The 27,712-nt window shown below is 42.6% G+C and overlaps 1 protein-coding gene across 7 annotated transcripts in view; it reads left to right on the forward strand.

The window, feature by feature from the left end:
• Positions 1 to 27,712, forward strand: part of EXOC6B (exocyst complex component 6B) — a 702,680-nt gene that overhangs the window by 653,785 nt on the left and 21,183 nt on the right. The window contains exon 23 of one of the 7 annotated variants that reach the window (XM_029232680.1): positions 12,148 to 12,345. The exons of the other annotated variants lie outside the window; for them this stretch is intronic. Within the exon in view, the coding sequence (XP_029088513.1) occupies positions 12,148 to 12,189 (42 nt within the window). The 3' untranslated portion in view covers positions 12,190 to 12,345. Of the gene's footprint in view, positions 1 to 12,147; positions 12,346 to 27,712 lie in introns of those variants that run through there. 7 annotated transcript variants of the gene reach the window in all.

A 27,712-nucleotide genomic window follows, 5' to 3' on the forward strand; every position in this document is an offset into this window, starting at 1 on the left:
AGAAAGGGTAGAAGCACCTAGGGCAGGGCTTTGTTCCTTTCTTGTAGTGGCTACTACACATCTTCCCCAGGCCTCCACCGTGAAAGAAGTCTTTTCTAGTCTCTCCTGTTCTGCTCCCAATCTCCCTTGAGTGGTGAGGTCTGTGAGAAAGAGTCTCCTAAATTCCTCTTGCGTATGTTGCTCCCAGAGGTTCTATACTCTCCTGCTCCTCCACACTCAGCCTTTAAGAACGTGTTAACAATTTTAGCTGACTTCTTACCAGCTTGCCTGGCACCCAGCATCTGCTCCAGGTAAGTAAATGCTCATGTCCGTGTCCCCCATCTGCTTGAAGGTGCCTGTCTTTCTTTAGGTTTCAGGTGAGTTGGTTCTGCAACCTCAGCTGTCTGATAGGTTCAAGAGTTGTTCCTTCCTTCAAAGTTTTTACTCTGCTTTGATTTTCTTGGTCATTTTTATGTAGTATAAGGGTTTCTTTCTTGGAAGTTAAGTTTAGTTAATAAGCACTGTGTTTAGTAGGGGAGTAAGACGTGTTGCATAGGTGATGTGAGGCAGAAGATACATCTGCTTTGGTCTTCTTGGTTACTGGGTGATGGTAAGGTGGTAGATCAAAGAGACATGGTGGAACCTGTGCCCGGCCCAGGGCAATCCCAGAGTGAAACAAGATTTCTCCTCCATAACATCTTACCTCAGAGGAGAAACATGATACTATAAGACTTATTAACTTGAACATCTGTGCCTTCTTTCTGTGCCCAGCCAGGCCAGAGAGGTGTTCTTGAGTAGGCAAGTAGGAAGGAGATGAGATTATTTGGCCTCCTCTCACTATTCAGCAAGAGGACACATGTGATGTCCTCATGAGTAGCTCTTGTTGCTCCCCATTTCCAATGTAAGCCAGACTCCTGTGATTAATGTGATAGGGCATTCACTAATGCTTTTAAAAGATGGATCATTGTGAAAAGGCCCAACCCTGTTTGCTGCATTTCCTCCCTAAAAGCAGTCAGTCTTGACAGAAGCTATGCAAGTCATCCTGTCTCCCATTAACAATGACCTCAACTGTTTGTTTTAAAGAGTTCACAACCCCAAAGCAAAATTTTCACATACAAAAACATAGCATGAACCAAACCCTTTGGGAAAGCTTCTCCTGAGCCCTCAGCCTGTGCTTCTGTTCGTTAAATCAAATCAACCCTTTACAGTAGGTGGGACTCTTCCACCTATGGCATTGGTATGATCTTAAAGAAGGAAGCCTGCAAGTGGCCTCCTCTCCATGTGCCTGATGCAGTCTAACTACACATCAGGTGATGAGTGGAAAGTATGGCTAGCAGGAAGGAAATAGAAGAGATGATTCCATGGAAGTGGGGTTGATTGACTAGGGAATCTTAGTCAGAAACAGACACTGAAAAGGGGCTTGGGCTACCACAGTGGTATGTGGTAACAAATGGTCATCAGGGATGGTACTTGTGAGCACATCCTATGCCCCGGGCACCAGTGACAATTCTCAATAATAGCAAATGACAAGATCAACAGAAATGACTCATTCTTGACTTAAGTTTTCCACAGAAGGAAGAGGCTCTAGGGGGTGGTGGGCAAAAGAGCATTATTGGAGCCCCTTTTTGAGCAAGAATGAAGAGTTTCTGTTTCAAGAGCTACCAGCCTACAGAGAAAAGTCAGTTTTCCCTTGAAGGCTTCCTTTCAGTAAGTGCCATTCAGAAATCCTAACAAGACTTACTATAGAGAATCTAAGGGAGCTCATTCCTCCTTTTTCCCCATGTTCAGTGGATTGTTAAAACCAGAAGGGTGAATTTGAGACTTCAAACTCTCTCTGACTGAGTTCCCAAAACTGTGACTATCTAACCTGTTCCTGGAATTTATCTAGGAGGTAGATTTCCACCTTTTTGATTATCTTTTGCTAATGTTAACCAGCTACCCCAAATTTAGTGACTTCAGTAAACAATCATTTTATTTGTTCACCATTCTGTAGGTCAAAGATTTGGCCAGGGCTCAGCTGGGCAGTTCTTCTGCTTTACATGGTATTAGCTAGTGTCTTTCATGAGGTTGCAGTCAGATGGCAGCTGGGGTTGGAGTACCGGGATGGCTTCACTCACAAGTGTGGCACCTTGGGAGAGCTGGCTAGGAGGCTAGGATGTCTCTCTACTTCTTCACGTGGATAGCTTAACCTTTACATGGCAACTGGATTCCAAGAATGAGTATTCCAAGTGGTGAAGGGGAAGCTATGATCTCTTAAGGCCCAACTACAGAAGGTACATATATAGCATCATGGTAGTCTTTTGATGAAAACAAGTCCTAGGGCTAACCCATATTCAAAGGGAGAAGAATAGACTCCACTTCTTCATGCGGGAGTGGAAAGGTTACTATTCAAAAGAGCTCATGGCATGGGAGATACTGTTGCAACCATCCTTTGAAACACCATCTGCCACACCACCTAACGCACTCCTTCCGGTGCCTCAGATTCTGCTCTGGCAAGAACTGTTTTGTATTTAACCAAAGCATTGTGTACTGCAATTGGCATTCATGCTTTTTTGTTCACTTTTTACTGGAAATGGAGAATATAGAAGTCATTATCCCTTCATACGTCCCTGAAAGGCTGATTATCCAATAGGCTTGAACCCTGCTTAAGTAAGATTAGGAGTTGTGAGGAAAAACTTGGAAGGAAACTAGATGCAAATTCTTGGTTCATTTTCCCCATTATTTTAAGTCAAATGCGTTTTTATTATTATTAGGTTAAAGGTGTTTTATTATCCACACAGGGATTTTCAGTTCAGTTAATATGCTTGATACTGACATTTAATTATTTTATTACCCTATTCTTTTATCCCTTCTCAGGACCAGCAACTCCAAGTCCTCTTTTATAGGGCTATTATTTTCTAGGGCTATTCTATTCCTGTGTGTGTTAGAAATTGGGTTTATCTCTATGATATGTTAGTAATTAAAGCAAATCTCTACAACAAGCCATAAAACGGCCTGACCTGCCCCAAGAAAGTGGAACTATGGAGAGCACTAAGAGCTGAATCAGACAAAGATAAAAAGCTGTGTTGGTAGCCCGTTACACCCTTTGAAACAGTTTCTGCTCCTTACATCTAGACGTGCTTCAGGTCCCCCTGCGGGCAAAAATGCCACCTTTCTACAAAGAGAGGCACCAACCTAGGCCAGACAACTACCTTTGAAACAGCACTCGTTTGACTCAGCATTCTTGGGCCAAAGGGAGAAACATATTCCAAAGCAATGGAGCCTTTTTCTTTTTTTCCACCTCAACACACCTAAGAGATTCCACACACTCCTGTCAGTGGTAGAGACTCACTCATTAGGGCAGTGAAGGGCTTTGTCGTTTGGGAAAAGTCCACCATTGAGAATCACTGAGATAAAACTTTAAACAGTTTAAGGTAACACTGGATGGCAGAGAAAGCCAAACCAAAGGAGCAGGTCAACCAAACTGACATACAACCTCCTAAATCCTTCACACAGCCTCTGAGGTTAACAAAACAAAAAATACTTTTATCCAAAATCACACTGGTTTCATAGTAATCCCTGATTATGCTACCTGATAACATAATAAATTTACAGTGAGAAGTGGGGAGTTGGATCATTTAAAATCATCCATAAGTCTGCACATCACCTTCTAGTAACCTTGCGATGCATGATGCCTCATTCAAATCTCCATAAAACCTGCCCTATGGTGGGGTTTTATGCCCTATGGCAGCGACCAGGTTTTTGTTTCTGTTGTGGCTTTGCACTCTTTGGGGCATTATGGTAGGCATTCATTATAGGTCTTCATTAACGAGTAGATGAGAAAATGAATGCATGTGTGGAAATAACTCTGCCAACCTTAGTCCTGACCTTGTACCTGACTTCTCTAAAGGCTTTACCTTCCCTGGCAGTACAGCTTTAGCAGAAGAGGAAGGCTCAATTTCCCACCTCAATCTCTCATTGGTGAATACGGCATATTTAAAGGGCCCTTAGAAATCAGTTAGCCCCCAAACTTCATTTTACAGATGGGGAAACTGAGTCCAGAAATATTATGACTTTTTCCAGCATCGCCTGTCAGTACATCTGTAACTGAATCTCTGCAAGAGGGGCATGTAAACTGGTCCACAGAGGACTGAGTCTTAGAGGTCACAGGTGCCCGGGCATTTGGTGCAGACAGGACACATTTCAGGTAGAGAGGGAGGAGAGTAAAACTGCTAACCGTTTCCTGGATCAGCTCTGGCAAGAGGATACTGTGGCTGCCTCGGGAGGGTGAGAGGTGGTATTTGCCTTCTACAGAGACGATTTGACTCAGCCTGCTGCTCTCTTTCTTAATCAGCACCCTCAAATGAGCGCTCAGTGAAAACACTTTGAGAAAAAGCCCTCGTAAACTAGTGTGGCTGTCTTGTAACTCAGCTATAATATCAAAGATTTCATGGCTGAATACCCTCTCCCGGTCAGCAAATGGCTGATAGGGGTACAAGCCACAGGGTTTCTATGGGGATGTGTGCATGCTTTGCTGAGGAAACAAGCCTCACCACCGCAAACCTGTATCACCACCCACCAAAAATCCCAGTCTCAGAAGTGCAAACCAAGCTCCCATGGGCACTGTCCCCAGAGAAGCAGCATGCACTGACTTGCTACGTGAGGCATACCCCCTCTGGAATGGCTGCCAGAAAACTGCACAACCTTATGAAATTGTAATGACCCAGGGGCCCTTTGGGGAGGTAGATGTCCTGGGAAACATCTGGTCCCTTAGCTTTGAAATAGATGGCAGGTCAGGAGGGAGGGGAATTCATTCTATAAATACTTATTGGTTGTCTACTATGTGTCAGGCACTGTTCTAGGAAATGGGTATGTGGTATGAACCAAATAGTGTTATTGTCCACTGCTCTTTCTTCTAAACCTGTGGTGATCCATACCTTCCTGCACACCAATGTGCTCATTTTATTTAGCATCAATGGAAAATTAACAATATGCCATCCATAAAAATAGTATTTTTATTACTTAAATATGCTGGTCTGGATCCCCAATTAAATTGTAGCCTCCTTAAGGGCAGAGGTAGTACTTTCTCCTTTGTAGTCCTCATAGCATTTCACATGATGGTAAGTGCAGAGAAAATATTCAAAGGGTGATTAACTAGATCCCTAAAAAATAATATCTGTAGACAACCAAAGAGAATTAGGGAGGAGGCTGATAGCGGGCAAAAGTTTAGGACCCAAAAGAGATGGCACCTCCAGATACCCACCAAAAGAAAGCTTTACTATTTACAGTAGTTTTTTAAAATGTAAGTCTGCATAATCCATGCATAACAGCATCATGAGGTGCATCATATTTGAATGTGAAGAGCAGTCATAAAATACATTATCATTGAAGACCAAAATTAAATACCACGTATTTTAAGAAAGAAGGATTGCCTTGATTATGGCCATTGTATTCAGATGCTCACAATTATATTTTCAGTGCACTTGTCTTGATTTTAACACTCGGGACACAGGTTATAGCACTCATGCTCTAATGTAGACCTAAGTCTTTACTTCAGAAAATACTGTAATGATCAGAAATGTAACTAGAGCCCAGTTTTTTTTGTTTGTTTGTTTTTTCAGTACGTGGGCCTCTCACTGTTGTGGCCTCTCCCGCTGTGGAGCACAGGCTCCGGACGCGCAGGCTCAGCGGCCATGGCTCACGGGCCCAGCCACTCAGCGGCATGTGGGATCTTCCCGGACCGGGGCACAAACCCGTGTCCCCTGCATCAGCAGGCGGACTCTCAACCACTGCGCCACCAGGGAAGCCCTAGAGCCCAGTTTTGAAACGAGCCACTTGTTCTTTTCTGCTATGAGCTTAAGTCTGCATTGGGTCTTTGGCTGAAACACATATAGCTATTAGCAGGGGAGGGTGCTAAGGTGGAGATATTTAGAGAGGTCCTGAAGACACCAGGCTGAGCTTTGCTTCTTTAGAACCTGAAAAATTAAGAAAGAAGGGCTTTGGGAGGAGCAGGGAGCAGCAGGAGAGAAGCAACTAAGGAAATTTCACTTGTTAAATTCTAGTAAATGCTCACCCTTGATGAAGGGAGAGACAACCAAGTAAACTAAAATATTTCAAGCTACTTCAGGAAACAAGATTGTATCTTTTTTAACTCCTTGCCTGTGTGTCCCTTTGATATATGAGTTACCATGGAATAGAGAGAAATAGCTGTGGTTGCAAGATAAGATCCAAAGAGAAGACGATTCTGAATGCCTGATTAGTGGCAGTGAAAGGCAAGAGAACCCTAGAGAGCTTTTGATGTGAGGTGAAGGGCAGAGGCGCCCCGAGCCTATAGCATTATGAGGTGCAGGCCTGGGTCTTAAGATCTAGAAAACTGAGTTAAGAGGAGACTTGGCATCCATTTTATTTTGTAACTTAATCATCCCTCAGTTGTCCCAGTTGGAAAGTATGAGTTTTCATAGCCAATAACTTATTACTGTGGAAACGTATTGTTTTTACTACAAAGTAAGAATATATTTGAAAATATTTTACAAATTATAAAGCACTATATAAATGCAAGTTAGTACTCTCCTTCCAAAATGTTCCAGGTATTTTCAATGGGTTCTCTGGATTTTCAGTACATTTATATGATTTAGGAATTAGGGCAAGGAAGCGTGGGATCTTATGGTAGATAAGAATCATTGAGGTCCCTAAAGCTTTTCATTCATCTGGCTCTATTCAGGTATTTCCGTTCAAAAAATACTCTGACATATGTTAATGGGAGAGTGAATTGATACACCATCCTGGAGGGCAGTTTATCAATGGATATCAAAAGCTGTGACTGAGAATTCTGCTCCCAGGAAATTATCATCAACATCATTATGGCTAACGTTTGTCATGCATTTACTGTGTGAAAGGCACTGTTCTAAGTGCTTTGCATGAATTAACTCATTCAGTCCTCACAGCAATGCTATGATATGTGTTATTATTATCCCTGTTACATAGATAATGAAACTGGATTATAGAGAAGTTATATAACTTGCCCAAGGTCGCAAAGCTGGTAAGTGGAAGAGCTAGCAATCTAAGTTAGGCCGTCTAGATCCAGAGTCAACACTTTTAACCACTGTACTATATTGTAACTTGTGTTTTTTCCTAAGGAAACAATTGAAGAAATGCACAAAGATGTATATTCAAGTATTTCATCAAGGTATTGAGTAATACAGGAAAGGATTGGGGGGAACCCAAAATAGCTACCAGCAAGGCGTTTGTTCAACTTAGTATGGTGTATGGCCATTAAAAACAGATACTTTGGTGTCTTTAAAATGATTACATTCATCTATATAAGTTCTCTTACATGTAAAAGATGTCTGTGCTGTATTAGTAAAACAAAAAAAATCAGCTTTTGAAAGTACGTATAATTTGCTCTATTTTGGTGAGAAAAAAGCCTTTAAGGCTAGTTACCAAATCATTGACAATTATTATCCCTCAGAGATGAGATTATGGATGATAGCTTTTCCAGTATGCTTTTTTGAGTTAAAGAAGTTTTTCTTCAATTTTTTTGCAGAGAGCATTCTTTGCTTTTATGAAGAAATACACAATAAAGCTACATCATTTGGGGAAAAAATTATACTCAAAAGAAGTAGGTCTCATTCTACTCTCACATACATATCCCTTACACCCTCCACTCCAGCACATTCCACTGACGAACAACTCTCTTCATTATAAAATGTTTCCCCATTTTGTACATTGAGTTTTTTGTTGGTTTCTGGGGGCTTAGTCACAAATGTATTGAGGCCCCACTGTGTGTCCCTTGCTGTATTAGGCATTGTGGATCTCAGACTGCAAAGAACTGACTTTCTATTCTGGGAGATTTTATCTCCCTTAGGTTTGGGTTTCTCTCTATATCAACATCTGGTTTACCGACATAATCAACTGTTCAGTTGTGAGGGACAAACAGTTGGAAGAATAGAAAAATCTGTGATACAGTGCTTCCTGTGCACCATAAACAATACGTACAAGTGGAGTTCAGAGAAAGGATAAATCTAAGAAGCTGATAGCAGTATTCAAGCTCTCCTAAAGGAGATAAGGGCTTAAGCAGGATCTTAAAGGATGGTAGGAAAAGGAGGAACACATTTTACTCAATCTTACCGGCCTGAACTTTTGTATGTTTCCTTCCTGGTTCTAAGATTCTACTCTCATATTTAAAGATGCATTGAATCAAATAAACCTGGGTTCAAATTCTGACTTCTTTATTAGCAGTGAGCTTTCGAGCAGTTGCTTAATTGCTCTATGCCTCAATTTCCTTATCTTTAAAATGGGCATGGTAAGAGTATCTTCCTCTTAGAATAACTTTAAATGAGACAGTGCCCAAAAAGCATTTAATATAGTGCCTGGCCCACTTTCAGCTCTCAACAAACATAACTTTTATTATGCTTCCCGCCCCTTCATCCCCCAGTTTCCGCCCAGTGGTCTTATTTCCTATTTTCTATCTCTTGGCACAGATTTATTTGCCTTTCTTCCTCTCAGGTTTGCCTTTTCAGTTCCTAGCTGCCCTGTTGAGTCTGTCTCATTGCCCTTGGCTGGTATCTATGTGTTGTGCAACTGTTTGCCTGATTTCAGACTGTCAGCTTCAGTACAGCCCGCTGATTGCTCACTCCACTTTCCTGTGATTCTCATATCCCATCCTCCGTATGTTCAGACTCCTGGACTCACCACCAAACACAGAACTTGAATTGAGAGGCAGGAACCTGTTTTCTTTCTTCTCCAAGTCCAGCCTAAAGCTTTGGACACCAGTTGCCCCCTGGGAACAGACGATGACTTCAGAACCCCCATGCCAAACTTAAATATCCCCAATACTGTCCCGGCTCCACGGCCATTTCACCTCCCCACTCAGCCCTGTGTGTCAGAGGCAGTGCCGAAGCATTTCCGAAGGCCTCATTCTTCTCACAAGCAGAGAGAGATCTTGCCTAGAGTAGAAGTTGAGCTAAGCCGTCAGCTGCTTTTCTCATGTGATGGACCCTGCTCTTTGCTGCTTTTATGGTCAAGGCCTTGCCAACCGTAGAAACAATGAGCCTCTTTAGCACCCCTGTCTCTGCTGTAGGGTAACCAGAGACAGAAAAACTCCTTTCCAAAGGTGAATTTGCTGGCCAGAGCCTATCGCCTCAGTCTGGGCTTCCTGACCACTTTTTACAATTCTTTTGGATCAAATAGAGTACTCCATGGCCTTTTCTGATTATAGAGGTCTCATTGTTTAATGGTTAGTACAGGCCTTTTGCAAGCATATCTTGGCTTTGGAATCCTAGAAGCCAAACTTTACTTCAGTGGAATATCCATTTTGTTCTTACTTTAAGCATGAAACAGTGAATCATAGAAACAAATGTTCTTGGGTCATCTGGTCAGCCTCCCGGGTACAGCTACAGGGTGTTTCCGTTAGAGTACGATCTAGTCTTTGTACAGTCGCCGTTTAAACATCCCAGATGTTAGGGCATCTTCATCTCATAGCAGCTCAGAGAACAAAACAAGCAGTGTTTTCTTGCAGGCTTCTTTCTCCTGCCTGCTGTCCTGTCAGCTTGCCCCATACTTTATAGCAAACCCAAGGAAGAGCATCTCTCTCTCACAGGCAGAAGTATGACTTCAGGGATACCCTTCACGATGAGCCAGAGCAAGGGTACAACAGGTTCGTGTTCACCTGCAAACTTGCAGATTGCCTGGAAAAGGGACCAAGAGCAACTCATCTATTCTGTTGAGTTGGGGGCTTTTGAGTCTTCTAGAGCTTTAATTTCTCTCACATGGCCAAATTTCTTTCCCCTTCTTTCTGGGACACCTATGCAATGTTTTCTCCTTTGTTCAGAGCTGTGAAAAGGAACTGTTTGTTTGACTATGAGTTTCCCTTTTTTTAACTCCCTCCACCCTAAACCCATAGCTCTCTTCCTCTCCCAAAGAAGAAAGAGGAAAGCAAGCCACAATAATACTTCTGTAAATTTATGGCCACTCTGTAATGTTTAATCACAGCTACGTGACTGGGGGCTTCAGAGCAGGCGTACAAGTTCAGCGCAAGGTGAATCTTGTCTGAGATAATCTGAAAGTTCATTCAGAGGTGAGGGCAGCAGCCTCTTGCAGACGGGTGAGGTTAACAGGAGGTCACCTGCTTTTTTTTTTCCTCTGGTCTTCTCCCGTTTAATGTGTAAACAAAGGGAAAATGTAACTTCCAATGAACTTGGCATATGTTGTGCTCACGCTAATCTTGGCCTGGCCAACTGTAAACAGGCCAATATCCTGTAGCTGAGTCTTTCCACCCATTCTCCGCCTTTTGGAGAGCACGAAGAGACAGAAAGCAGACACTAGCACCTAGTGGAGGCAGCATCCAGTGCCCCCAGAGAACCACCAGGGGCCCAGGGGAGGCCCTGGAGAAGACCACAGACCAAGGTGTTTGCTATGATGCATGCAGGGCCTCCAGCACTCTGGCCTCTTGTGCTGCTTTCTGACAACCATCAGTCAGCATTCATTTATTGAGCTTCTTTTCTGCCCCACTACACAGTGCTAAACACTAAGAAGACAAACACGGATGAGCCCTAAGGTGCTTACAGGCTGAAAGGCGAGAGTACCTATGATCTGGCCCTAGAGGTAGGAGGATGAAGGAGGGGACTTTGCTGGTATCCAGAGAAAGCTGACGACAGCTTCTGGATAGAACCCTGTCAGAAGTTCCCCTCCATTGTAGGACTGTGTTTGGTTTCCATCCCATTTGCAGACATGTCTCCAGGCCAGAGAATTCCAGAAGCTTACAGAGGCAGTATGGGGGCCCATAGTCTGAGCATAAACAGCTTTCGGTAGAGCAGTGGCTGCTTGATGATTCGTGACCAACTCTCATTTGCCATAAGCCCAATTCCTTGGGAGTCCAGAGCCTCTGGGCCAGTGCAGATGTGCTTGAGGAACATATCTCTGCTGTACCCTCTTGGAATGTGGGAGTGTAACTAGTATTCCGGTATCCAGAGCAGGAATTAATAATTAGTGAATTATCTGTGGCAAGTGTTAAACCTCAAACCAGCTTTTAGAACCCCTTACTCATTTGAGGAGTATTTAGGGAACGTGGACTTTCCCAGCTTTCAGCCAACATAGGACCATTTTAGTAGTATGAGGTAGTAAGGAGGTCCTGAGCCGCCAAGAAGATACAGTCTTCAGCTGTGAAATTCCCTTTGTACTGTGCTTGGTACCACTCTGTGGCCAGGAAATAGAAACCTCTTTAACTACACTTGATGCTGAGTATTTCATAGCTAACATGGGCCCAGACCTGTGCCAGGTAGAAGCAGAGAGAAAGATCCTGTCCTTAAGGAACTTATAACCTCCCTGAGGAAGCAAGACAAAAATAATAATAAAAATAATTAGGAGTTTAAGATAGGCTTTGGTACTATCAAGTGAGATATTATACCTGGAGCACCTAATAATAATTAGGAGTTTAAGATGGGCTGTGATACTACCAAATGAAATATTGCGATGAAGCCTCCTTAAGGGTCTCTTTAGAAAGGGAAGGATCTGGATAGGACAAAGAGAAAAGGGGAGGTATTCCAAATCAGAGAACAGCATGAAGGCATTGTGAGGGCAGAAATGAGTTGGTCAGCTTCATTGTCATTTTCTTCTTCTCCTTCTTTTGTCATTGTCATCATCATAACTAATATTTGCTGAGCATTTACTATGTGCCAGGCACTATGCTGAGTACTTTACCAAGGTAGGTAGTATTATTTCCACTTTAATGAGAGGCTGGTATCTTCCCCGGGGCCATAGAAGTGAGAAACAGTGAAAATTCTGAACTATAGCTCCTAGGCAGAATGACTTGGATTTGCCTCAACACCACTCATCTTTATAACTCTGAAGATTTCCTAACCCGCTTCCCTCTGCCCCCAGCCCAGTGTTGTAAAGTGTTTGTTTTTGAGATCCACAAAGGGGACAGGAGAAGGTGTTGAGAAAATTTAGCTGTTAAAGAGGACACTTTCAAGTCAGGAAAGGGGTTAGTCCATGGAGAGGAATAGTTAAGGGGTGACAAGATGATGGTGATTTGCCAGTGCACTGTGGTATCTCTTTTGGGGTTATTTTCTTATAGACATGGGACAGATCTCAGGTAAAAGAGTAGATTGTTTTTCCCACAGCTTGCCCAGGGTGTTTAAAATGTGGGTGGTCCCCTCCTAAAAACCATTGCTTATGATCTGGCCCTTGAAGGAACTCTGCTCCCAGGGAACAAGCCACATGGACAAATGGTGATCTGGAGAATGTCCATCTGCCCCTGGCTCACAGAGAATATGGACATGATGGCCCTGGGGTCAGGAGAAGAGAGTTGCAGCTTGAATGAAAGCCAGGGGCTCCAGCCAATGTTACATTGAAGCAGAAGTCAGACAATTGTTGTTGCTCTAAAGTTCATGAAGGGTAATGTTTAGTTGCTTTTTAAAAATGTCTTTGAATAGTAATGATATGCTGTGATAAGAGTGTTACTAACTATAACAATGTGAAATTTTCAAGTGTTTTCACATACTATATCTCTTTTCATACCTTTATGCAATAAATTGAAGAAGGTGTTTTTTTTAACAAATTCACATCAATGATTGAGTCACTGAGTCAAAAAACATAATGATTTGTTTGAGACCTCACAACAAGCCATACTATAACCCAGAGATGATAAACACAAAGATCTAGTGTTGGATAAAGGCTCCCATGCCATCAAGGACTAAAGACGTTATTACTCTGGCCATACAAGGAATCAGAAGACTGAGTTTATCTTTGCAAAAATAAAAGAAGAAATGTTTCCATTCTAGGATCTCTGAGAATGACACCAAACTCTCCCACAAGGAGGCTTCTTTCTTCTCCTAATTTCTCCTTCCCACCCAACTCAAACACTAGCTTATGGGCATTCAGATGCTCCAAGTTTAAGGCGATAGAGGATAATGGCTATGGAAGCAGAGTTTGCCTTTCTCTACCATCCCAGGTCAACCTCAAATATCTTTGAAAATCCTGTGGAAACTTCCTGATCCATTCCCAAAGACTCAGAAAGGGATGTAAATTCCTGACATTACTATTCAGAGAAGGAATATTTTGTGTTTATCGTAATTCTGGTCACTGTGGGCGTGCTTCTTTCTTTATTCCTCTGCATGTTTTTTCTCAAGGAGAGATGGAGATCCTTTTAGTTATCTCTTTAAGAGTCTTGGCCTGGGCTTCCCTGGTGGCGCAGTGGTTGAGAGTCCGCCTGCCGATTCAGGGGACACGGTTCGTGCCCCGGTCTGGGAAGATCCCACATGCCGCGGAGCGGCTAGGCCCGTGAGCCATGGCCGCTGAGCCTGCGCGTCCAGAGCCTGTGCTCCGCAACGGGAGAGGCCACACCAGTGAGAGGCCCGCGTACCGCAAAAAAAAAAAAAAAAAAAAGTCTTGGCCTGGACTGAGTTTCCTCTGTGCCACTTGCTGTGGTATCAGATTCAGGGGGTATTTAAGTTGGCCCATTACGTGACCTGACATTTTTACATCATTTCAGATATGTATGGTGGTATGGATGGACTGATAACTCCTTTCTCACTATACTCACCTAGAATGCTGCCTATTCCCTGGGTACAGGCAAGCCACTGCAGAGATTCCCTATCAGCCAGAAACACAATTGTGCAAATTCTCATCATTAATGAATTTGATAAATACAGTGTAGTATATTTAAGTACACTTATACCGTGGAGGATACTGTTTAGCCATCAAAATCAATGAACTAGGTTTACATGGATCAACGTGGATAGATCTTGAAAACATAATATTGAATGAAAAAAGCAAGTTGCAGAATGTTGTGTACAATATTATATATGTAAAATAAAACACAAAACATTACCATTTCTCTAGTAAAAGCATAAAAACATGTAGGGGATACATAACCAAATCATGATAGTGGTCTGTATCCTCCAAGAAGGCAGAAGGGAGGGGGATTTCACCTTTATTTATAATGTTTTATTTCTTAAAAACAAAGGGAGGATCTAAAGTAGATTAAATGCTAACAAATTTTTAACATTTGTTCACTAGGGCTAAGATGGACTTTATATTCTTTTTTACTTTATTTATTTATTTTTTGCGGTACGCGGGCCTCTCACTGCTGTGGCCTCTCCCGTCGCGGAGCACAGGCTCCGGACGCGCAGGCTCAGCGGCCATGGCTCACGGGCCCAGCCACCCCGCGGCATGTGGGATCTTCCCGGACCGGGGCACGAACCCGTGTCCCCTGCATCGGCAGGCGGACTCCCAACCACTGCACCACCAGGGAAGCCCTACTTTATTTTTTTAATTTAAAAAAAAAAAAAAAAGACTCTCTTTCCTTCTCCTTCACCTCTCTAGGCATCTGACTTGCATTCTGTTCTCATAGGTTTTGGTTCTTCACCATCTGGTTAAATTGCACCACATAGTAGAAAGAAAAGCAGACTAGGAGGCAAGGGCTTATGTTCTAATCCCACATCCATTCATAGTAGCTTTGCGTATGATCATGAAATCTTTCTGGACCTCAGTTTCCTCCTCTGTAAGATGAAAGGACGGTCCTATTCTCTGCGATTCCTCACAGTTTGCCATTTTAGCAGACTCACTCCTGCTAAGTGATGAGAATTACTCTCTCCGTCCTGTAGCTATTTACTTCCTGATAAGGAATTATCTAGATTTAGAATCTTAGAGCTGGAAGGGACATGAATGTCGTTGGTCATCAGTAAGTGTGATTTTTAGAGGAATCCTACTTAGTAGTAGGACTGTCAGCTAGTGGTAGATCCAGGGCTACAGTGCTAGGCGTCTGTCTCTTATTTTGGCAGTATGAAAACCCTTCAAAAGCCAAAGGAATACATCTAAAGCTGGCAAAGGAAAGCAGGGTGGCTAAAGGTATGTTTACTAACCAAGAGGCAGATAATATAGAACAAACCAAAAAGGTTTGGGATCCTGAGTGTTTTTAAAATGCCAGGCATAATTCAGGCAAAAATTGTTCCTCCTTCAGAGGAAAATTCTGAGAAGTAACTTTGTGACAGTTTCTGACATGAGGACAGTTTTAGAAGGAGATTCTGTTAGAAGAAGGAAGGCCATTCATGGTTGTTGGGGACGGGGGTGGAAATGGAGGTGGAGAAGAGGCTCTCTAGGGTTTAGATAATTTCTAAGATTCCCCTGTCTCTCTCTGCCTTAACTGACTTTAGTCACACTGAAACCTGCCACAGGCCCCTGGCCAGCCTGACCCTCTTACCTGTAAAACTCACAGTGAGCAAGGACGAAGGGAAACGCAGGGCATGTATTTCCCTCCTCCATAGCTTAAGCAAAAGGCAGGTGTGAGAACTCAGAGACATATTGATTCATCTGCTTTTGTTTGGAATGAGAATGGTTATAGGAAGCACCTGCTTGATTCATTCATTTGTATTACTTGCCTGGTCCCTGGAGGATACCGATTTTGAAAACTCTGCTTTGTGGTCACCGTTTAGTCTGCCCTGTCCCCCTCCAACACTCAGCCAGCCTTCAGTCCTTCACTTGGACCCGATAAAGTCAGTAGCCATCCTGTCGTCCTATTACTGCCATCTTAATCTAGATCCTCATTACCTCAGATCTTCCTGCCTGAAAATTTTCTCCCCAAGTCCATTTAGCTTACTGATAAATTGCTACTGGGCTTCCCTGGTGGCGCAGTGGTTGAGAGCCCGCCTGCCGATGCAGGGGACACGGGTTCGTGCCCCGGTCCGGGAAGATCCCACATGCCGCGGGGCGGCTGGGCCCGTGAGCCATGGCCGCTGAGCCTGCGCGTCCGGAGCCTGTGCTCCGCAACGGGAGAGGTGGCAACAGTGAGAAGCCCGCGTACCGCAAAAAATAATAATAATAAATAAATAAATTGCTACTGAAATGTTACCACTCCCCATGGCATATAAATTTTTTTTAAAATCCTTATAAGGGCCATCAGCACTCTTCGTAGTCTAACTCAACTACTGCCTCTTCAGTCTTCCCACTCCTGTTCCTCTATATGCCACCTCTGCTCATCCAGGCCTTTGAGAGAAGCCCAAAAGGGAAAAGAGGGAAAGGCCCCATCTTGGGGGTCAGATTATCCTGGGTCTAAGTCTTGGCTCTATCACTTACTGAATATGTCCCTTTGGTCCATTCTTTTAACCTTTCGGGGCCCTCATTTCTTCATCTGTAAAACAGAGACATTAACCTCTTAGGCTGTTGATTTTCCTGGAAATGAAATGAAATAGATGAGTAAGTTGCCTGGCCCAGCAGAGTATCTGTCACGTAGTAGGTGTTCAAGAAATGCCCCATTCCTTCTTCCCTTGAGCACATCTCAGCTACTCCTCTTTCTGCACCTTGGCTTCCACTAGTCTCTTTGTTTCCTTCCGTCCTCTTCTCTGTTTCATCTAAATTATGCCCATCCTTTTGAAAGACTAGAACTTGAAATCTTTTGGGCCTCTCCCATCTCTCCCATCTTTCCTTGTCCTGAATGCGTCCTGCACTCACTTCCCCAGGGCCCTTCATTTGGCTCTTAAGCGCAAGTGCCATGCTCAAAGCAATTTTTACTCAGTCTCCAACCCCTCACGCACAGAACAAAATAGATTTTAAATGCGTATCTGACTGGGCTAAGGGTCTTAAGAAGTTAGCCATCTAGTGTTGAGCCTTTTGTCCAGATGCACGCTCATTTCCCAGGCCATGGAGAGTCTAGCTTTTTCTAAACTTATCCAGGGTATAAGGATGTTCCCTGCTTAACTATCCTTTTGATGTCAGATATTTTTTCTTATGCCGATCATGAAGTTCCTGGACTGTAATTTGTAATGACTCATATAAGACAAGACAACTAATGTTTCTAATTTATCCATTTACAAAAAAGAACTCAAACCATTTTCATTATGAATTTGTGATAGTTTTTCCTGCAGATTATCTAACCAGTGTCTCCAGACTTTTTTGACTGGCCACTACTGATGACAAAGAAATCTTGAGGACTCACCCCTAATATATGTATATATATAACAATTTATTAACAAATTGTTAATAAATAAAATTGCTCTCCTCTGCTCCTCCCCTGGGCAACTCAAACAAATAGTCTAAAAACAATACTCACGGTAGCTCTACTTCTAATCTCATTATTGGCAATTAGCCTAGCCTATGAATGAACTCAAAAGGGACTAGAATGAACTGAATATGGTATTTAGTTTCAAACAAAACAAATGATTTCGACTCATTAGATTATGACTAAACTCATAACTACCAAGTGTCTTTAGTGTACGCAAATATTATTATCGCTTTCACAATATCCCTTGTAGGACTGCTAATATATCGATCCCACTTAATGCCCTCACTGTTATGTCTAGAAGGCATAATATTATCACTGTTCATCATGGCAACCCTAATAACCCTAAACTCACACTTCACCTTAGCCAGCATAATAGCAACCATCCTATTGGTGTTCGCAGGCTGCGAAGCCACACTCAGATTATCCTTGCTAGTAATAGTATCAAATACGTATGGCACTGACTATGTACAAAACCTTTATCTCCTCCATTGCTAAAGTTTATCATCCCTGCTATACTAATACCCCTGACTTGATTATCAAAAAATAATATAATTTGAATTAACGCTGCAACCCATAGCCTGCTGATAAGCGTCACAAACCTGCTTCTTCTTAACTAGTTTAATAGCCTGAATTTCTCGTTAATATTCTCTCCCGACTCCCTATCTGCACCACTACTGCTCTTGACAAGATACCCCTACCTCTGATGTTAACATCCAGTCAGTCTCACCTGCTCAAAGAATCGCTGACCTGAAAAAAACCATACATCACTATACTAATCATGTTACAAACATCTTTAACCATAACATTTACCACCACGGAAGTAATTCTATTTGACATTATATTCGAGGCCACACTAGGTCCTACACTCATCATTGTCACTCGATGTGGTAACCAAACAGAACGCCTCAATTCAGGGCTGTATTTTCTGTTCTATACACTAGTCGGATCACTTCCACTGCTAGTGGCATTAGTATATATCCAAAACACCACGGGCTCTCTGAATTTCCTAGTACTCCAATACTGGACCCAAGCATTACCCAACTCCTGATCCAACGTCTTTATATGACTAGCCTGCATAATAGCCTTTATGGTAAAATGACCCTTCTATGGCCTCCACCTTTGACTACCCAAAGCACACATAGAAGCCTCTATCGCAGGCTCTATAGTCCTTGCAGCCGTATTACTAAAACGCGGGGGCTACAGCATACTACGAATTACAGCGATACTCAACCCCCTGACAGAATTCGTAGCATACCCTTTTCTTATGCTTTCCTTATGAGGAATAATCATAACCAGTTCAATCTGTCTACGCCAGACAGACCTAAAATCACTTATCGCATATTTTTCTGTCAGCTACATAGCACTTGTTATTGCAGCTATTCTCATCCAGACTCCTTGAAGTACGTAGGAGCCACCGCTTTAACAATCACCCATGGCCTCACATCATCTATATTATTCTGCCTAGCAAACTCAAACTACGAGCGAGTCCATAGCCAAACTATAATCTTAGCCCGAGACCTACAAACTCTCCTCCCCCTAATAGCCACTCGATGACTACTGGCAAACCTGACAAACTTAGCCTTACCCCCAACTATTAATCTAATCAGAGAACTGTTCGTAGTTATATCAACCTTCTCATGATCAAATCTTACCATTATCTTAATAGGAACTGACATTGTAATTACAGCCCTATATTCTTTTTTTTAACATATTTATTGGAGTGTAATTGCATTACAATGTTGTGTTAGTTTCTGCTGTATAACAAAGTGAATCAGCTATACATATACATATATCCCCATATCTCTTCCCTCTTGCGTCTCCCTCCCTCCCACCCTCCCTATCCCACCCCTCTAGGTGGTCACAAAGCACCGAGCTGATCTCCCTGTGCTCTGCGGCTGCTTCCCACTAGCTATCTATTTTACGTTTGGTAGTGTATATATGTCCATGCCACTCTCTCACTTTGTCCCAGCTTACCCTTCCCCCTCCCTGTATCCTCAAGTCCACTCTCTAGTTGGTCTGCATCTTTATTCCCATCTTGCCCCTAGGTTCTTTATGACCTTTTTTTTTTTTTTAGATTCCATATACATGTATTAGCATACGGTATTTGTTTTTCTCTTTCTGACTTACTTCGCTCTGTATGACAGACTCTAGGTCCATCCACCTCACTACAAATAACTCAATTTCATTTCTTTTTATGGCTGAATAACATTCCATTGTATATATGCGCCACATCTTCTTTATCCATTCATCTGTCGATGGACACTTAGGTTGCTTCCACATCCTGGCTATTGTAAATAGTTCAGCCCTATATTCTATATATGTACTAATTCCGACACAACTCAGTAAATACACACACCATATTAATAATATTACACCCTCTTGCACATGAGAAAATGCCCTTATAACCCTCCACATTCTACCCCTCCTACTCTTGTCACTAAATCCCAAAATCATCCTAGGCCCCCTGTATTGTAAATATAGTTTTAAAAAAAAAAAACACTAGATTGTGAATCTAGTGACAGAAGACTGAGACTTCTTATTTACCGAGAAAGTATTGCAAGAACTGCTAATTCATGCCCCCATGCCTAACAGTATGGCTTTTTCAGGCTTTTAAAGGATAATGGTTATCCATTGGTCTTAGGAGCCCCAAAATTAGTGCAACTCCAAGTAAAAGTAATAAACCTGTTTTCCTCTTTTGCTCTGGTCACACTGCTTATACTAATCATCCCAATTATAATAACTAACACAGATTTCTACAAAAGCAACAAATATCCAACATATGTAAAAAATACTGTCTCATGCGCTTTTATTACCAGCCTAGTTCCAACAGTAATATTCTGCCACACAGGCCAAGAAATAATTATTTCAAACTGACATTCGATCACTGTCCAAACCCTTAAATTAACACTTAGCTTCAAAATAGATTACTTCTCAATAATATTCGTACCAGTAGCATTATCTGTTACATGGCCCATTATGGAGTTCTCAATATGATACCTACACTTAGACCCTTACATTAATCGGTTCTTCAAGTACCTACTCCTCTGCCTCACCACCATGCTAATCCTTGTTGCTGCCAATAACCTCTTCCAACTTTTTATTGGTTGGGAGGGGGTTGGAATTATATCCTTCCTGCTTATTGGGTGGTGATATGGGCGAGCAGACACAAACACAGCTGCTCTCCAAGCAATCCTACATAACCGCATTGGGGGTATCAGGTTCATTATATCAATAGCATGATTCCTGTTTAACTCAAACACAGGAGACCTGCAACAGATTTTTATACTCGACCTAAACCCCTCAAACCCTCCCCCTTATAGGACTCATACTAGCGGAAGCCAGAAAATCAGCCCAATTTGGACTTCACCCTTGACTCCCCTCAGCAATAGAGGGCCCCACCCCTGTATCAGCCCTGCTCCACTCAAGCACAATAGTTGTGGCAGGAGTCTTCCTACTTATTCGATTTTACCCTTTAACAGAAAACAACAAACTTATTCAAGCAATAGTGCTGTGCTTAGGAGCCCTTACCACCCTATTCACACCTGTATGCGCTCTCACCCAAAATGACATTAAAAAAAGTGTTGCTTTCTCCACTTCAAGCCGATTAGGCCTAATAATGGTAACAGTCGGCATCAACCAGCCCTATCTAGCATTCTTACACATCTGCACACATGCTTTTTTTTAAGGCCACACTATTCATATGATCTGGATCCATTATTCACAGCCTGAACGACAAACAAGATATTCAAAAAATAGGAGGCCTATTCAAGGCTATATGTACCTTTCACCACAACAGCCCTTAATATCAGGTGTCTGGCGTTGACAGGAATGCCTTTCCTCACCGGCTTGTATTCTAAAGACTTGATCGTTAACGCCTTGAGCCCTGTTAATAACTCTAATTGCCGCCTCCCTCACAGCTGTCTATAGTACCCGAATTGTCTTCTTCACACTATTAGGACAACCTCACTTCTCTCCCCTAACCTCTATCAATGAAAACAACCCCCTCTTAATTAACTCCATCAAACGCCTACTAATTGGAAGTGTCTTTGCCGGATTCATTATCTCCAGCAACATCCCCCCAACCACAGTCCCCCTAGTAACCATACCCTTACATCTAGAACTAATGGCATCCTAGGCTTCATATTGGCACTCAACATTAACCTGAACACAGAAGACTTGAAATTTATCTACCCCTCAAATACCCTTACATCCTCTAGTCTCTTAGGATATTTCCCCACCATCATGCATCGCCTACCTCCTCACCTAAACCTATCAATGAGCCAAAAATCAGCATCCTCCCTTTTGGACTTAATCCGACTAGAAAACATTTTACCGAAAACCACATCCCTTATTCAACTGAAGTTCCCCAAACTAATCTCAAGCAAAGAAGTCCTTATCAGACTATACTTCCTGTCATTCCTTGCTACTCTCACCTTTAGCACGCTTTCATTTAATTACCAGGAGTAATCATAATAACCACACCACCAATAAACAGCGACCAGCCAGTAACAATCACCAACCAGCTACCATAACTATATAACGGCGTATTAGATACTGAACAGCTATGAAAGAATAGTCCTACACGCACCCTTCTCCCCACCTCAGTTTAAGAAACAGAACATTGGGCTTCCCTGGTGGCGCAGTGGTTGAGAGTCCGCCTGCCGAGGCAGGGGACACGGGTTCGTGCCCCGGTCCGGGAGGATCCCACATGCCGCGGAGCGGCTGGGCCCGTGAACCATGGCCGCTGAGCCTGCGCGTCCGGAGCCTGTGCCCCGCAACGGGAGAGGCCACAACAGTGAGAGGCCCGCATACCGCAAAAGAAAAAATAAAAAGAAACAGAACATCATTATTACCTTTGGAAGTCGGCTTGTGTGTATGCCCATGTGCATGTACATACTCATGTGACTATCATTACTATTTCAAGGCACAATATGTACTTAAGCTAAGTAAAGTTCATGGCTCACAATAGTGGATGCAATCGTGTTTAAACAGCCTTTTTATAATTTCAAGTTTGGAGGACTACTTTATCAAATCTAATTAGTCATCATTGTTTTTACTTTGTAATGTGGATGACAAAGAGCTTGCACGTGATATGGAGACTTGTGAGTTCTGCCATTTTCTTAATGTTTGCTCATACTTACATTGTTAATATTGTCTTTAATTCATGGCGTCTTTGCAGGGGTATTTTTCTTTTATTTATTTATTTTTTAAATTGGAGTATAAGTGCTTTAATTGCAGGGGTATTTTTAAACCACTTATTTATTTTGGCCAGAGAGGGAGGGAGGGTAGTTTAGTTAAAACTCAGTAGTATAGTCCCTAGTCCGCTCACCCAGCAAGCTTTAACAAATCACAATATCCCAGAAGGAAACTGGCCCACGGCTCCCACCTCCTTCTACCACATCTATGGCAGCAGCTCCGTCCCAAACTGACACCTGCCTGCCTCCCCGCTTCCCCACCCCAACAAGGGGCAACTCAGTCAGCCCAGGGCAGAGGTCTCCCATCCTCCCCTTGAACATGTATGTACAGTATGGTTATTATCACCCTGCAGCAGGATAGATGCTGTCATCAGTGAGAAATGGCCTTATAGGACAGTCTCTGACACAATGGAATGCTTGGTGTTCGATTTTTTAAATTTTGGAAATCTTCCCTCAGACACCAACTGGTGACAGTGGGAGAGCCTTAAGCCTCCCTATTTTTCTTTTTCTCTTTACCAGAGTAGTCTCAGAGGTGAAAAGTTTAGATAGCAAACCTATAAACCCACATTTATCAGGCAAATAAATATTTTTCAGAGCGACATCTCCTTTCAGGCAGAGCTGCCGATTTGCAATTGGTCTCTGATAAAGAGCTGAATGAAGCTTCCACCCACCTGGCAGCTGGGCTGGAGGGAAATCAGGGATCAGCACAGCCACTGCTTACCCTTTGCCTGCCTGTACTCAGCCAGGGGGAAAAAGAGGAGGAGGGCAGAGCTTTCTGGGAGGCCCCAGTGCCAGCTTATGGAGTGGCCATTGTTACAAAACTCAGGTATAAGCCAGATCCCTTTAACCTATAGAGATCCAGAGAAACTTGGAACCTCTCCCCACCCCAGCTTCATAGCCTGTGAAATATCCAAAGGCCTCTTTCAAATTTCTGTGAATCCCTAGACCTCCAGTCTTCTTGTTTCCTGGGCTCCCCTTTACACGGTGTAGTTTTTCAGCTTTCTAAGTGTGAAACTCAGCCTTTCTGAGTTCAGAGGGGGAAAAAAATCATTCACCCAAGCAATTAAGAACACAGTAGATTTACCTAAAGAATGGGATTCAGGGCATGGATTTTTAGGGATTTATATCACATACTACACAGCAAACAGCTTTGAAAAAGTCACTTATCAGGACTTCCGTGGTGGCGCAGTGGTTAAGAATCCACCTGCCAATGCAGGGGACACGGGTTTGAGCCCTGGTCCAGGAAGATCCCACATACCACGGAGCAACAAAGCCCGTATACCACAACTACTGAGCCCGCACTCTAGAGCCCACAAGCCACAACTGCTGAGCCCACGTACCACAACTCCTGAAGCCCACATGCCTAGAGCTCGTGCTCCGCAACAAGAGAAGCCACCACAATGAAAAGCCTGTGCACTGCAACAAACAGTAGCCCCCGCTCGCTGCAACTAGAGAAAGCCCGCGCACAGCAACAAAGACCCAATGCAGCCAAAAATAAATAAATAAATAAATTTTTTTTTTTTTAAAGTAACTTATCAGACATCCCAGATCTCCAAAGATGTTTGGGGCCATAATAGCAATAGGAATTCCCTTCTTAACCCTTCTCATACATGTTAGTTAAGTCTCCTCTCTTTAGCTCCCTGCCTCTCAAGAACCAGAGTAACAAATTCCATCCCCCTTCTCTACCATATGTCTTGGCACCTTGGGGATCTTACAGAGCAAGATATTTCCCCCAGACAGGTTTCTCTATCCTAAAAGAATTCCGATGCCCGATGTTAAGATAATGAAGTTTTTGCCATCTCATTATAGTCAGGATGGTCTCCTTGAAACCATTTTCTTTCCTTCTTTTCTTTAATTTAGTGGCTATTAGATATTTTACATCTGAGAGAATTTCAGACCACACTGCCCTCCCTGGCCTGGATCTAGAGGCAAACTTTTTCTGTAAAGCACTAGATAGTGAATATTTTAGGTTTTTCAGGCTATAATGGTCTCTGTCACAACTACTTAACTCAGCTGTTATAGCACATAAACAGTCATAGACGATATGTCAACCAATGAGCGTGGCTGTGTTCCAGTACTTTATTTACAAAAACAAGTGGTGGCTGTAGTTTTCCTGCCCATGATCTAGAAGAAAGCACATAGCAGCTTTGATGAAAACAAGTGGAGAAGCCTCCAGGCTAAAATTCAGTCTCCTTAGCTTGTTAGCATATGAGGCCATTTATCATTTGCTTCATTCGTACTGATTCTTAAGGCAGTCCCCACCCACCTGACTCAAGCTTAGATGCCCTTCTTCTGAACTTTCTTTGCACCTTGTTAGAGTACATCTCAGAGTGCTCACATCACTCTGTTATTTACTAGACTGAGTTCCTCAAGACTAGAGATGTCTTATTCATCCTTTCATGTGCCTAGAAGAATGCCTGATACATTGTTGGTACTCAGTTTGTGTTTGTTAAAATAATTGCTGCTTTCTCTTTCCTGTGTTTGCCTAGATTTCTGTGTCAGGAAGTGCTCCTGAGGATACGTGGGAGGCAGACAGATGGCCTTCTCTGAATGAGAGTGACCCAGCACCAGGGACAAGGCGTTGGGGGAAACTTGGGCAATAAACACAAATGAGTCATTAGTCAAGTCCATGCCTTTTGGTGGACTTCCCACAATTGTCCTCTTGATCTGTCCTCAGCTATTGATAGGAGCTGTTATGTTTCCATATCCGAATGAGAAAAACAGATTTGGTGACTTATCTGGGGTCACGCTGTCAGTCAGGGGACCCCCAGCCTGAGGGTCTTTTTGCTGTGCTAAACTGCCTCTTAAAAGGCACCTGTGCATTAGTGTTTATGAAAAATACTTTAAAATGATGCGATTGGTTTCATCCTGTCAAAGACTGGGAGTGGACCATGCTTTATACGGTAGCTGTGTTCTGAAGAGGTAGCACATTTAGAATTTTGTCATTTAGATTATATGTTAAGTATTCCAGAGGAGCATGTTATTTGAAATCGTTCTGCCGTCTAACCTGTTTTAACATGAAGATTTCTTCTGGAATGTATATAAAGTGCAAGTTCAGATTTCCGTAAATCAAGTTTACTTCAAGGACATACCTCCTTTGGGAACACAATTCTCTACAGGACTCAGTGTGCCTGTTCAAAAGGAAACATGTAAAGAAAATCACCCCTGGGGGAAAGAGGTATGGCTCTTGTCAGTGTGTCTTTGTGTCTGTCTGTGTGTACCTTCGCTCCTATGGTCCTTTGCTTCCCATGGAATCTTTAAGAGGTGGCTCTCCCTAACATGAGGTAGGCCCCATGCTGCCCGCTAGGAGCCAGCCCAGATGACTCCTTGAAGCCAAACATCTGCTGAATTCCCATTCACTAGTCATAGGATCTTCCTCTGGGACCTTAGAACCAAATATCCAGGGCTGGGTTCCCACTCATCTGTCATAGCTATTATCACTCCTGTTTGATGTTTCCTTCTTCCTCAGACAACCTTCCTTCTAGTGCTGGTCAGAAGGACCCTAGGTTTGGTCTATTTGGAAAGTTTGTTGCGAGAAACACAGATTATAAGTCCTTCCCACCATCTATCCAATGTTGTTCCTATAACATTGTCAGTTTACCTACTTTAATTCTATGTAACATGTTTTTACTGACTACCTGCTAGTAATCTAGCCCTATGCTGGCCCATGCTGTAGAGTGGTCGAAGGAGAAAACATGATCCCCATCCTTGGGAAGCTCCCAGTCTACATGGGTGATGAGGCTCACATCTCAGGAATTAGCGGTAAAGGCGAGAATATATAAAACAATTCTCCTCACCAAAATTAGGCATGATATGAACTGCTTTGGTAACAAATACTAGTCTAGTAGTGGGAACAAGCTGGGCATTCTTCACCAGTCTTTTCATTTTTACTTTCTGAGTTCTGTGGGTAATCCTTTCTGCCTATGAGAACACAGGGGCACCCTCAGGTTCATTTGCTTGCATATTAATCTATAATTCTCCTTTACCTGTGAACAACTCATCTATTTGAAATCACTTCTACATCTTCTGTTGGAGAAGTATGTATGTTGATATGCATGAACAAGGATCAACGAGTCCTACTTTATCTTAGTATCTCATTTCGAAGGTATTTCCTAGAAGTTTGCAATTGTTCTGCTATTCTAATGCTATCTGCACTCTGTCCAGTTAACTCACTCTCTGGTCTTGGACTAGTTTTCACTTTGACTCATTTGGATTTTGCTAGTCTTTCTTAGCTACCATTGCAAAAAAGAAAGTCTGTTCAGAAGTTTGACCTAGCCTTAGGCAAGTACCTTACCCAAAGGCTGAATCAATGAAGATTTTGAAAAATAAACAGCTATGGTGTCTTGGGGAATGTAAACCATCAAGCCATCTCTACCACTTGTCTACTTTGTGATTTTCAGCACTTTGCTCGTCCTTTCTGGGTCTTTGTCCTTCCCTCTCCCCCACCCGCATGAAATCAGAATTGTAATTTGAGTCCTATTAAGCCATGAGCATGTTCTGAAATAACAGAAATATATTAGAGACAGCTTTAGAACTGCCAAAGCCCTAGTTAGAAGTCATATACATAAAAGTCATAGAGGAGGCAAAAAAAAAAAAAAAGAAAACAGATATTCCATCATAGTAGATTGTTTAGTATAACCTGATTCAAATGTCTTTCCTTGTCCTATCCTTTCCTACTTGTACACATTTTTGTATAATAACCAATAATCACATAATTTACAATTTTTATTAACCTATGTAGTTTATAAGATGTCACATCAACTACTACATGAGTTTAATTCTCCTGTTCCAATAAATACCATAAACAAATAACTCTGTGTTTGAGGTCAAAGCATCATTAATGATTGGTTGAGTTTGCTTTTGATTGAAGTAGCCATAACATTTATCAGTATGTTCTACTCTGAAAATATCTAACACTCCTCTTCCACCAGTTAAATGATAAAATGCCCCCAAACATAATGTCTGATGTGTCCGTTGAAAATGACTTATCTAGTTTACAAAAACCACATGTATATGAATAAATCAAGAATACGATCATTAATAAGGAATTAACATCTTTTGGAGTGAGTTCTAGGATGACGGTTAAGTGAAAAAAGTAGAAGTGCAAAAGAGCATCTATTGCATGCTACCCTTCAGGTGAGAAAGAAGAGGATATAAGAAAATTCACATGTATCTTCTCATTTGTACAAAAGAAGTAAAAGAAGGATAAACCAGAACCCTGCGAAGGGTCGATAGGAAAGATGTAGAAAGAAATGGGGAGAATAGAACAGCTTAGCTGGGATGAGGAGGGAACGATACTTCTGAGCATACTTTATTTATTTATTTTTGCGGTACACGGGCCTCTCATTGTTGTGGCCTCTCCCGTTGTGGAGCACAGGCTCTGGACGCGCAGGCTCAGCGGCCATGGCTCACAGGCCTAGCCATTCCACAGCATGTGGGATCTTCCCGGACCAGGGCATGAACCCACATCCACTGCATCGGCAGGTGGACTCTTAGCCACTGCGCCACCAGGGAAGCCCCCTGAGTATACTTTTTTATGTAGCTCTGACTCATTCCCCAAAAT

Source organism: Monodon monoceros, unplaced genomic scaffold, assembly GCF_005190385.1.
Source record: "Monodon monoceros isolate NGI ecotype Baffin Bay Population unplaced genomic scaffold, NGI_Narwhal_1 Super_Scaffold_19, whole genome shotgun sequence".
Taxonomy (NCBI): Eukaryota; Metazoa; Chordata; class Mammalia; order Artiodactyla; family Monodontidae; genus Monodon; species Monodon monoceros.